At 43.3% G+C, this 12,779-nt stretch overlaps 1 protein-coding gene across 1 annotated transcript in view; it reads left to right on the plus strand.

The window, feature by feature from the left end:
- LOC120932639 (hepatitis A virus cellular receptor 1 homolog) overlaps positions 1–12,779 on the plus strand; it is an 81,769-nt gene that overhangs the window by 30,894 nt on the left and 38,096 nt on the right. Inside the window, exon 2 of the mRNA XM_040345167.1 lies at positions 63–410. Coding sequence (XP_040201101.1) covers positions 63–410 — 348 coding nt within the window. The remainder of the gene's footprint in view (positions 1–62; positions 411–12,779) is intronic.

Genomic DNA, 12,779 nt, shown 5'->3' on the forward strand with positions numbered 1-12,779 from the left:
GTTGCCGACAGCTGTCTAATTTATACATTTCTAATAAATCTTTTGTGATCCCTCTTTTTCAGCATTCCCTCTGATATGTGCCCAGACTGTGAGCGGAATAGAAGGGCAGTCTGTCACTCTGCCTTGTTTCTATAACGTAAAAAAAATCAGCGACATCACCTCCATGTGCTGGGGACGCGGAAGCTGCCCCAACTCCAAGTGTAATGAAGTTCTTATTTGGACGGATGGATACCAAGTCACACATCAGTCATCTGACCGCTACCAGCTCAATGACATCATTGCAAGGGGCAAGATCTCTCTAACTATTAGCCAAGCAAGCATGAGTGACGCCGGGACGTACTGTTGCCGCATAGAACATCACGGGTGGTTCAATGATGAGAGGAAAAACATCCGACTGGACATGGAAAAAGGTGACAGGGCAAAGACTGAAGCCATAGCAGATGAGCTTGAGCTTAATAATCTTTTTCTATAAGGCAGTTCAAAGTGAAGTGACTATATGCAAAGAGCAGTAACCACAAAAATTGGGAGGACACTTTTCCTGCAATAGGATAAAATGGCGGCAAACTTCACATGCCGCCTGTCTGGGCAACTTGTTAACTACCCATTTCTCGGAGGGACACGCTGCAAGAAATTAGGGTGACACCTTTTAAAATGGAGGTCTGTCATTTTTTTACCATTTGCGAATGCTTTATTTAAACCCTACCAGTTGGTACCCAACAGTCTAATCTGTTATGAAGTGTTTCCAAGATTCCCAGTGGTATCAAACTATATTAATAATTAATGACCCGAGTAAATCTAGTAATTAAGGTCCCCCCCCCCATTCCATCTCCACCTATCAAGTTTTACCAACCGCTTTCATCCTGATACATATTGTGATTCCTTTCTAGACTCTGTTGTACTAGTTTACTTTTAAACCATGTTTAAGAGTTGTATATTGTAATTTTAAATTCTTTCTTTGGCCAAATGTTGCAGCCACTGACATTGTTAAATGCATTCACATCTAAAATATAAATAAAAAAAATGTGGCACTGTCCTGCAAAAACAGGGTCACTTGTCAGGTATGCAGGAACCCAATAGAAATCATCTTGTAAATAAAAAATATTTTGCTGACACAGGTTACTGCACTTTGCACATGGCCCCAGGTTACTGCACTTTGCATATGGCCCCAGGTTACTGCACTTTGCACATGCTTACTTTTTTCACTGTGTTATCAAATAAACTTGTTCATAACATAAAGATTCTGAAGTTTAAGGGGTTGTAAAGGTATTTTTTTTATTTTCTAAATAGGTTCCTTTAAGCTAGTGCATTGTTGGTTCACTTACCTTTTCCTTCAATTTTCCTTCTAAATGTTTTTTTTCTTTGTCTGAATTTCTCACTTCCTGTTTCTCCTCAGTACGCTTGCCGCCATCATCTGAGCTGTTCTGACTGGGGTTAGGTCAGCGTGCTCACCCCCTTCCTTCGGACTACATCCCACAGTGTCTCCCCACAGGGATGTAGTCCCAAGGGATGGGGCGAGCACGCTGACTAACCCCCAGCCAGAATGGCTCAGATGATGGGGACAAGCTTACTGAGGAGAAACAGGAAGTGAGAAATTCAGACAAAGAAAAAAAACATTTAGAAGGGAAATCAAAAGGAAAAGGTAAGCGAACCAACAATGCACTAGCTTAAAAGGAACCTACTGTATTTGCCGGTGTATAAGGCGACCGAGCGTATAAGACTACCCCCTAATTTTACATTTTTTTAAGATTTTTTGCCTGTACTCACCGTATAAGACGACCCCCCTTCCGAGTCTTCCAACGCTTTATATTTCTTCCTTCTGGCTGATGCGGCGTATAAGACGACCCCCTGCTTTTTGGCCAGTTTATTTAAGTGTAAAAGGTAGTCTTATGCCCCGTACACACGATCACTTTTTGTGATGAAATTTTTTTTTAAAAACGTCATTTAAAATTATCGTGTGTGGGCTTCACATCGTTTTACGTCTTCTGAAAAACGACCCAAAAAAATTTGAATATGGTTAAATTTTTTATGTCATTTTTTAAAATGTCATTTTTTGTGTCATAAAAAATGATCGTGTGTGGGCAAAAACTAAGTTTTAAACCCGCACATGCCCAGAAGCAAGTTATGAGACGGGAGGTAAAACTACCGTTCATAATGGAGTAAGTACATTCATCACGATGTAACAGACAAAAAAGCACGAATCGTCTTTTACTAACAAGTAACCAGCTAGAAGCAGCCTCAAGGCGAATAGAACTTCCCCTTAATGCCGCGTACACACGGTCGTTTTTTGTGATGAAAAAAAAACGTAATTTTTCAAAACGTCATTTAAAATGACCGTGTGTGGGAAAAACGTTGTTTTATGTGTTCTGAAAAACGACAAAAAAAAAAAATTCGAGCATGCTTAAATTTTTTGTGTCGTTTTTCAAAACGTCGTTTTTTGTGCCATAAAAAAATGACCGTGTGTAGCTAAAACGACGTTTAAAACAACGTTTTTAAACCCACGCATGCAAGTTATGACGCAAGCTTGAATGGAACATAGTGCCCCTGTACGTGCTGAACGTAACCGCGCTTTGCTAGAGCTCTTTGAAAAACCGATGGTGTGTATGCTACGTCGTTTTTTAAAATGAAGTTTGAAAAACGTTGTTTTTTTTCATGCTAAAAAATGACGTGTTTTTTTTTCATCACTAAAAAAACGAGCGTGTGTACGAGTGCCGTCATTTTGTTCATCATTTTTCAAAAACGATGGTGTGTGGGCAACATCATTTTTAATGATGAAGTTGGAAAAATGACATTTTTTTTCATGATAAAAAATTTCATTGTTTTCCATCACAAAAAGTGATCATGTGTACGCGCCATTATACTCCAGCAAATACAGTATTTACAAAATAAAAAACAAACAAACCTTTACAACCCCTTTTAGCTTTATTTTGTACCCATTGGTTGACCTAGTGCACTTGTCTGGCTTTTTAAAAAGGGGAAGGTTGCCCACGTTATTAGCCGGTAAGAGATCACAAAGCCAGTATTTTTCTCTAGATAAAATGCCAACTTTAACCTTGGTACAGTAATTAGACGAGGGTAAGCAATCCTGTCAAAATGTTATATTATTTTTATTGTGTTTATGTCTTTTGTAACCTTAGAGCTTGATTTAGTACCCAAATGGACCTGGTGTGTTTTGTTACACCCCACATCAGACCCCATACTCCAGATCAGACCCCCATAACATACCATTTTAAGTAGATGTATAGCCAAAACATTTTTTTCCATTTTCGGATACAGTTGGGAATGTCCCAAGAGCACGAAGGAATCTCTCAAGAGCGAGATGATCCCCTCTACCCATTGAGAGATTTCCCCACACTCCCAATTGCTGTGACGATTCAAAAATGTTGTATTTCCTGTAGTTTTCTGTATCAGGACAATAGTCAACCAGGAAAAACAGTGAGCTTGAATCTCTGCAGAGGAAAACGCTCAACAATTTATATATTTAGATTTGCAGGATTTTCTGATTTTTTTTAGGATGTTTTATTTGTTTTTTAGTGTTTGTTTTTGTTATTTTTTTTTTGTATATGTAATTTGTGAACTATTTAACTTTTTTTGCTGTCTATTTTTTAATTTCTGTGAAAAAAAAGTAAAATAATGAGGTTAATGTGGAGCATATTTTTGGCAAAAGAATAGGTCAAAGATTGTTGAAAGGAGCCTCCATCACAGCAAGAGCTATTGAAAGCCGGTTGCCTATAAAAAAAACACCAAAAAACATAATAATTTCACCTATCCTCATGACTCCAATGTATTCAGCCAATGTGGTGAAATTTCCCTAAAATTTTTTTTTTTTTTGCCCAAATTCCATAAATTAAAAATCCTAAATTACTCTCAACCCTTTTTATTATCGCGGTTTCAGGGAGAGTCAGGGGTCATTTTAAATCAAGTACAAAGTAGTTTCTTTAAAAATTGTTTCCTTTACATTCATCTTCAGTGCAGAAAGGGAAAGGGGAATCTATGTCTTCGCTCCCCTTTCCTGTCTTAAAGGGGAGATGTCAGGGAGATGTTCAGACCCCTAATATCTCACCAAAGCCCCCAAACAGGGCTAATAAAAAAAATGTAATTGTAAAAATAATTTAAAAAAAACACTGACAATGTACACCCAACACCCCCCCCCCCCAAAAGAAGAAAGCATCGCAAAAAGAAAATATTTAAACATTTAAAAAAAAATGAAAAATTAAATTGTAAATAAAAATAAAAGAAAAATAGAAAACTACTGATACCGTCCACTGCCCTACTGATACAATCCACTGCCAACCTTCTCCCCCCATTAAAAATTGTGAACAAAAAAAATAATAAATTAAATTGTAAAAAATATATAAATATTGCATGCCAGTCAGAGTTACCGTCGAGTCACAGTCGTGGCCATCTATTGAGAGCACAGTGCACAACAAATGTAAATGTCTCCTAAATGATACATCTTTAGAAGATATTCACTGTACCTACAGGCAAGCCCTATTACCTGAAGGTACATAAGCGAACATATCTACAGCTTTAATTTCCATCTGATGATTCATGCAATCAAATGCATGTACTTATACAAATTAGTATTGTGTCCTAAATTCCCTACTTTTATCCTTAAAGAGGGGCGGGGCCTCTGTAATTCCCCTGAAACATTTTGACTTGACCTATAATCTTTTAACAAACTAAACAATTAGATCTGGCCTTAGTTTAAATATATTTACTTTGGCACTCCTGCAAAAAAAAAAATCTTGATATACGGTACTTCCTAAAAAACTGATCAAGGGATCAAGTATCCTAAAAATTGATCAAGTGCTCTGCGCCCCGAGCTCACCATATTTTGAAGCCAATTGAAATCCATGGGCCGGATTTACATACATTGGCGCATATTTATGCCGGCGTAGCGTATCGAATATAAGCTACCCGACGCAGCGCACAGAGGAAAGCACAGTATTCACAAAGCACTCGCCCCCAGTCGCTCTCAAATCTACGCTGGGTTTCCTCAGCGTAAGCCAGCATAGGTGGAAGTGGGCGTGAGCCATGCTAATGAGGCATGACCCCATGTAAATGAAGGACTGAGCGTCATAAAGTTACGAATAACATACGGCGCATGCGCCGTCCCGGGGACGCATCCCAGTGCGCATGCTCAGAATCTCATCGGAAATACTCCCTAAAATCCGACGGATCACTGCCTACGACGTGAACGTAACCTACGCCTAGTCATATTCACGTACAACGTAAACGACAAAAGATACGACGGCTGTGTTCCCTGGTCCATACCTTTGCATGGGTTGCGCCTCCTAAATGCGGAATAACTTTAAGCCGGACGTACGACTTACGCAAACCGCGTATATTATGCGCCGGGCGCAACTACGTTCGTGAATCGGTGTATCTCCCTCATTTGCATATGTGCATAGAAAATCAATGGGAGCGGCAAATGCGCACAGTGTAAATATGCGCCCACGATACGATGGCGTAGGCAAGATACGTTGGTCGTAGGAAGCCTATTTTCAGGCGTATCTAGTTTTGTCGGCACGGCGCACAGATACGACGGCGCATAGTTACACTTACGCGGCGTATCTCGAGATACGTCAGCGTAAGTGCTTTGAGAATCCGGGCCCATGCGTCCAGTGCCCTGCATGTAGATTAGGGGTCTGGCACACGGTTTTGGGGGGCAGCACCCCTGTGCCCTTAATGGAGAGGCCGTCACTGTCCAAGAGGGAATCCTTACATTAAATTCTACTGGCGCAAAGAACGCTAGTTCCTCATCACAGGAAATGTGGAAAGCCCTGTGCTGTCAATCAGAGAGAGCACTCTGCTTTCTCTTACTATCAGCATGCTCCTTGCACTGCAGCACAGCCAATTGACTCATAGGGCCTGATTTACTAAGCTATGTGCGCTGCGCTGGTTCATGCATTAATTAGTACTCCGGGTGGAGGCTTAATTCGGCGCATGAACCAGCGTAGCAGCCGGCGCATTGAAACTAATATGTAAAGCCGCGCCGAACTCCCTATAGAAGTCTATGGGAGAAATCAAAAGTGTTCATTTTAAAGGCTAATCTGCAAGTTTTGTCCTAAAAAGTGTTTGGGGACCTCAGTCCTGCCCCAGGGAACATGTATCAATGCTTTTTTTATTTTTTAAAACGGCCGTTTTTTCGGGAGCAGTGAAATTAATAATTCTTAAAGTGAAACAATAAAAGTGAAATATTCCTTTAAATTTCGTACCTAGGGGGGGTGTAATGTCAGCATGTGAAATAGCGCATTTTTCCCGCACTTAGAACTCCCCCTGCACAAAGTGACATTCAGAAGGAAAAAAGTCATTTAAAAATTCACACGCGGCTATAATGAATTGTCGGCTCTGACAATTCTAAAGGGATTCATTCATAAAACAAACAAAAAAATGTGTAGGGGTTCCCCCAAATTAAATTACCAGGCCCTTCAGGTCTGGAATGGATATTAAGGGGAACCCCGCCGTAAAAACCAAAAAAAAAAAAGACGTGCGGTTCCCGGCAAATATCCATTCCAGACCCTTCAGGTCTGGTGTGGATTTTAAGGGGAACTCCACCCCAAATTGAAAAAAAAAATGGCGTGGAGTCCCCCTAAAAATCCACACCAGACCCTTATCCGAGCACGTTGACCTGGCCGGCCGCAGAAAAGAGGGGGGGACAGAGTGCGGCCCCCCCCCTCTCCTGAACCGCACCAGGCCACATGCCCTCAACATGGGGAGGATGTCCCCATGTTGATGGGGACAAGGGTCTCATCCCCACAACCCTTGCCCGGTGGTTGTGGGGGTATGCGGGCGGGAGGTTTATCAGAATCTGGAAGACCCCTTTAACAAAGGGGACCCCCAGATCCTGACCCCCCCCTGTGTGAAATGGTAATGGGGTACATTGTACCTCTACCATTTCACCCCAAAAAAATGTCAAAGTGATAAAAATGACAGTAGCCGGTTTTTGACAAATCTTTTAATAAAATCTTCTTTTCTTCTTTCCTTCGAGTTTCTTCCGCTGCTTCTTTCTTCTCGTCAACATCTTGCCCGACGTGTTCTTCTATCTTCTCCGTCCGTCCTTCCGCCTTCTGGTCCCGCATCTTGCCCGTTGTCTTCTCCGTCCGCCTCCTCGTCCGCATCTTGGGTCTTCTGCGGTCTTCTTCTCGGTCCGCCGCCTTCTCGTCCCCTGCGTTTGAATTTGATTTGGCCGCCGTTTTCCCGCTCCTGGGACCCGCCCCCCTCTGACGCCACAAGTAAACTCCTTAGAAGGTCATGTGCGTCAGAGGGGGGCGGGGTCGCAGAGCGTCACACAGCGGGGGAATTCAATTTCAATCGCGCCGCCCGGAGAAGAAGTTCCCGCCGTGTACACTCATGTGACCCCGCCCCCCTCTGACGCCACAAGTAAACTCCTTAGAAGGTCATGTGCGTCAGAGGGGGGCGGGGTCACATGAGTGTACACGGCGGGAACTTCTTCTCCGGGCGGCGCGATTGAAATTGAATTCCCCCGCTGTGTGACGCTCTGCGACCCCGCCCCCCTCTGAAGCACATGACCTTCTAAGGAGTTTACTTGTGGCGTCAGAGGGGGGCGGGTCCCAGGAGCGGGAAAACGGCGGCCAAATCAAATTCAAACGCAGGGGACGAGAAGGCGGCGGACCGAGAAGAAGACCGCAGAAGACCCAAGATGCGGACGAGGAGGCGGACGGAGAAGACAACGGGCAAGATGCGGGACCAGAAGGCGGAAGGACGGACGGAGAAGATAGAAGAACACGTCGGGCAAGATGTTGACGAGAAGAAAGAAGCAGCGGAAGAAACTCGAAGGAAAGAAGAAAAGAAGATTTTATTAAAAGATTTGTCAAAAACCGGCTACTGTCATTTTTAACACTTTGACATTTTTTTGGGGTGAAATGGTAGAGGTACAATGTACCCCATTACCATTTCACACAGGGGGGGGGTCAGGATCTGGGGGTCCCCTTTGTTAAAGGGGTCTTCCAGATTCTGATAAACCTCCCGCCCGCATACCCCCACAACCACCGGGCAAGGGTTGTGGGGATGAGACCCTTGTCCCCATCAACATGGGGACATCCTCCCCATGTTGAGGGCATGTGGCCTGGTGCGGTTCAGGAGAGGGGGGGGGGCCGCACTCTGTCCCCCCCTCTTTTCTGCGGCCGGCCAGGTCAACGTGCTCGGATAAGGGTCTGGTGTGGATTTTTAGGGGGACTCCACGCCATTTTTTTTTTCAATTTGGGGTGGAGTTCCCCTTAAAATCCACACCAGACCTGAAGGGTCTGGAATGGATATTTGCCGGGAACCGCACGTCTTTTTGTTTTTGGGTTTTTACGGCGGGGTTCCCCTTAATATCCATTCCAGACCTGAAGGGCCTGGTAATTTAATTTGGAGGGACCCCCTTTTTTTTTTTTTTTTTTTAATGAGCAATGACTCTATTCTTTATAGCCATGAGTACTTTAACCACTTGCCCACCGGGTTAATTCTGGCACTTCTCTCCTTCATGTGAAAATCACAATTTTTTGGCTAGAAAATTAATCAGAACCCCCAAACATTATATATTTTTTTTTAACAGACATCCTAGGGAATAAAATGGCAGTCATTGCAATACTTTTTGTCACACCGTATTTGCGCAGCGGTCTTACAAGCGCACTTTTTTTGGATAAAAATCACTTTTTTGAATTAAAAAATAAGACAACAATACATTTTGCCCAATTTTTTTCTATATTGTGAAAGATAATGTTACGCCGAGTAAAATGATACCCAACATGTCACGCTTAAAAATTGCGCCCGCTCGTGGCATGGCGTCAAACTTTTACCCTTTAAAAAACTTGATAGGCGACGTTTAAAAAATTCTACAGGTTGCATTTTTTGAGTTGCAGAGTAGGTCTAGAGCTAGAATTATTGCTCTCACTCTAACGATCGCGGCGATACCTCACTTGTGTGGTTTGAATATTGTTTTCATATGCGGGCGCTACTCGCGTATGCGTTTGCTTCTGTGCGCGAGCTCGTCGCGACGGGGCGCTTTAAAATTTTTTTTTGGGGTTTTCTTATTTATTTTTATTTAGTTTTATAATGTTTTACACTGAAATAAAAAAAAAAAAAAAAAAATGATCAGTTTTCTTCCTATTACAAGGAATGTAAACATCCCTTGTAATAGGACTAGTGTGTGACAGGTCCTCTTTATGGAGAGAGGCGGGGTCAATAAGGCTGGAAAGCATGGTATTGACAAAAAAAATAAAAGATCTCATGCTTTCAGCTGCAATCATGTTCGTTCACCACAGTGGTGTAGTGTATAGCACTTTGACCTAGCAGCAAAAGAGTCGTTGGTTCGAATCCCGCCCGTGACAGCATCTGCATGGAGTTTGCATGTTCTCCCTGTGCCTGCGTGGGTTTCCTCCCACAATATAAAAACACGCTGTAAATCGGTTCCGGTCTAAATAAGCCCTAATATGCAGTAGTATATTAAGGTTTGGTTCTGCCCTAGGCCTGACTACATATCTGCACCTCCTAATAGAAAAATGACCCACCCCTTCCTGTCAAGGTCACACCCTGTTTTTGTATAACCCCGCCCAGTAATTTTCAGGGGACCCACACACTAGTTCTGGGGGGGCACTGGATTCCCTTAACCACTTCCATACCAGGCCCTTACGCACCTTCCCGCCAAGCCAATTTTCAGCTTTCAACACTGTCGCACTTTGAATGGCAATTGCGCGGTCATACAACACTGTACCCAAACAAAATTGGCGTCCTTTTTTCCCCACAAATAGAGCTTTCTTTTGTTGTTATTTGATCACCTCTGCGTTTTTTTTTTTTGCGCAACAACTAAAAAAAGACTGCAAATTTTGAAACAAAAAAACCTTTTTCTTTTTTTAGGTTAATTTTTTTGTAAATAAGTTTTTCTCTTTCAATTACGGGCACTGATATGGCGGCACTGATGGGCACCGATGAGATGGCACTGATGGACATCGATGAGGTAGTACTGACGGCACAGATGAGGTGGCATTGATTGGCGGCGCTGCTATGCGGCACTGATGGGCACTCATAGGCGGCACTGATGGGCACTCATGGGCGGCACAGATGGGCGGCACTTATGGGTGGCACTGATGGATACTTATGGGCGGCACTTATGGGTGGCACTGATGGATACTTATGGGTGGCACAGGTGGGCACTGATAGGTGGGCACTGTGCATGGATGGGCACTGTGGGGTGGCACTGATTTTCCCAGTCAGTGCCCATTTGTGGGCACTGATTGGCATCTTTTTTCTTATTTTTTAATGCTTTTTGTTTTTTTGTTCTATATTTTTTTTGTTTTTGCACACCCTGGTGGTCCAGGGTGGGCATCCCTGGTGGTCCAGTGTGGTGATCCGAGGAGGGGCTGCGCTGATAAACAATCAGCGCGAACGCCCCCTGTCAGGAGAGCCGCCGATCGGCTCTCCTATACTCGCGTCTGTAAGACGCGAGTGAGGAAGAGCCATCGATGGCTCTTCCTGTTTACATCGTGATCAGCCGTGATTGGACACGGCTGATCACGTGGTAAAGAGTCTCCGTCTCCGTGAGAGACTCTTTACCAAGATCGGAGATGCAGGGTGTCAGACTGACACCCCGCATCACCGATCGCCGCGCTGCGAGCCCCCACAGGCGCGTGCGGCATGAAATCCTGCAGGACGTCCTGTCAGGATTGTGTAACCACTTCCCGGACGTAAATCGGCCATAGGCTGGGCGGGAAGTGGTTATTTTGCATAGTTTTTCTCTCACTTCCTGTTTGGCTATGGGGCAGGAAGTGAAGGCAAATCTCCCCAATTGGACACAGATAATACAAAATAAACTGACAGGGCCTATAACCCTCCCTCACTCTATCCAAAATGAAAGAAAATAAAACTTGTTGATTATAGTTCTTGTCAGGGGCGGACTGACCATTGAGTCACTCGGGCACTGCCCGAGGGCCCCATGCCACTAGGGGGCCCCATCCGGGTTGCCAGGCTCAGTAAAACCAGGGACAGTATGTAAAAATCTGTGTTTTTTTTAGATCTGTCCCCGATATGTCCGAAAATGACATGCTTTTAATGTGAATATCCCAAGATTTTAGCTGCCCGCCTCTGCACTACCTCCTGGCGTGGTGGTCATCTGTAAGCCAGAGGGGCCCCATAATCTTCTATTGCCCAGGGGCCCCATGAGTTGTCAGTCCGCCCCTGGTTCTAGTTTAAGCACAAATTTCATAGAGTTTTATTGAGAGGCCTAAGAAAATATAACCATGCCAATAGGCCAGGATAGAGCGTTGCTAATATGTAGGAATGTGTGTGTTAGAGCACCCCACCCAATGTTAACTAAAAAATTATTAATTTGCAAATAAGTATTATCTGCTCATTTTTTTGGGGATGTCTGCACCCCTGATAGTGACAACATTTGTGAGGTGTCTTCACCCTTTCTAATTCATTCACTTCCTGTCACATAGCCAAACAGGAAGTGAGGGTAAAACCTTACTAATATATTTTCTTGTGGACACAGAGATCAATCTAAATAGTTTCCCATTATGTAAATTGCACTCTAGCATTTTGCTGTGTACACCCCAAATTATTAGGGATCTTGGACTTTGGGGTCCATTTACTAAAGGCAAATCCACTCCTACAAGTGCAAAGCAAGGAAGAAAACAAAACAACTTTGCTTCTACAGGATTGGATGTTAAAACCATCAGTGCTTCCTCTCTGATTTTCAGCAACTATGCTTGTACTGCAGAGTGGCTTTGCCTTTACTAAACCCCAAACTAAATAATCATTTGGGGCAGGGATCCTCAAACTACGGCCCTCCAGCTGTTGTAGAACTACACATCCCATGAGGCCTTGTAATGCACTGACATTCACAGACATGACTAGGCATGATGGGAATTGTAGTTCCTGAACAACTGGAGGGCCGTAGTTTGAAGACCCATGATTTGGGGTGTACACAGCAGTGCTGGAGTGCAATTTGCTTAATGGGGACACTAGTTAGATTGACCGGTGTCCCCAAGAAATGACACTGGTAGGGTTTTAACCTCACTTCCTGTTCAGCTGTGTGACAGGAAGTGAAGCCAATTTTAAGAAAAGGGACACAAAGCTCAACACAAAAATAAAAAAACACAAAGCAGGGGTTCTAACACTCACTTGGCTTCCCTCAAACACCCACAATTTGAATAGGATTGCCTTGCGCTAGATTTAAGCACAGTGCTGTAAATCAGCACGTCAAGCCTGTCCACCAATAGCAAACCCCCCCCCCCCCCCCCCCCCACAGGCCATGTTTGCAGGTTTTCCTTCATCTTGCACATGTGCTTTAAAATAGTCTGGACAGCAATTCTTGATAAGAGAAATCCCCAAAACATGTCCTGTCGGGGGTACTTGAGGGCTGAGGACCACTGCAGAATAAATAAAATACTTACCAGTTTGTCTTTAAAGTCAGGGAGAATAAACATGGCAAACATTTCATTACACACCAGGAAAGAAGCTTAGACAAAAATCACACATAATTTGTTAGGCCCTAACCTAGTTCAGCTGCAGCTGTCAACATATGTAGCATGAAAAAGTAACAAAAGACAAACTTAACAATTTTAAAGTAATTTTTATTGGTCAACAAAACAAGGAAAGCAAAAAAAGACAAACAAACAAACACAAACAAAAATACATTTCAAAATTCTAATTAACCATAGCTTTACACATTTTTCCTAAAATAAGGCCACATAGACAAATACATCAAAGTGAACATCATTTAAAAATAAACCAAAACCATTGGCAAAATAAAACAAAACCCATGCAACAAACCA

This window comes from Rana temporaria, chromosome 3, assembly GCF_905171775.1.
Source record: "Rana temporaria chromosome 3, aRanTem1.1, whole genome shotgun sequence".
Taxonomy (NCBI): domain Eukaryota; kingdom Metazoa; phylum Chordata; class Amphibia; order Anura; family Ranidae; genus Rana; species Rana temporaria.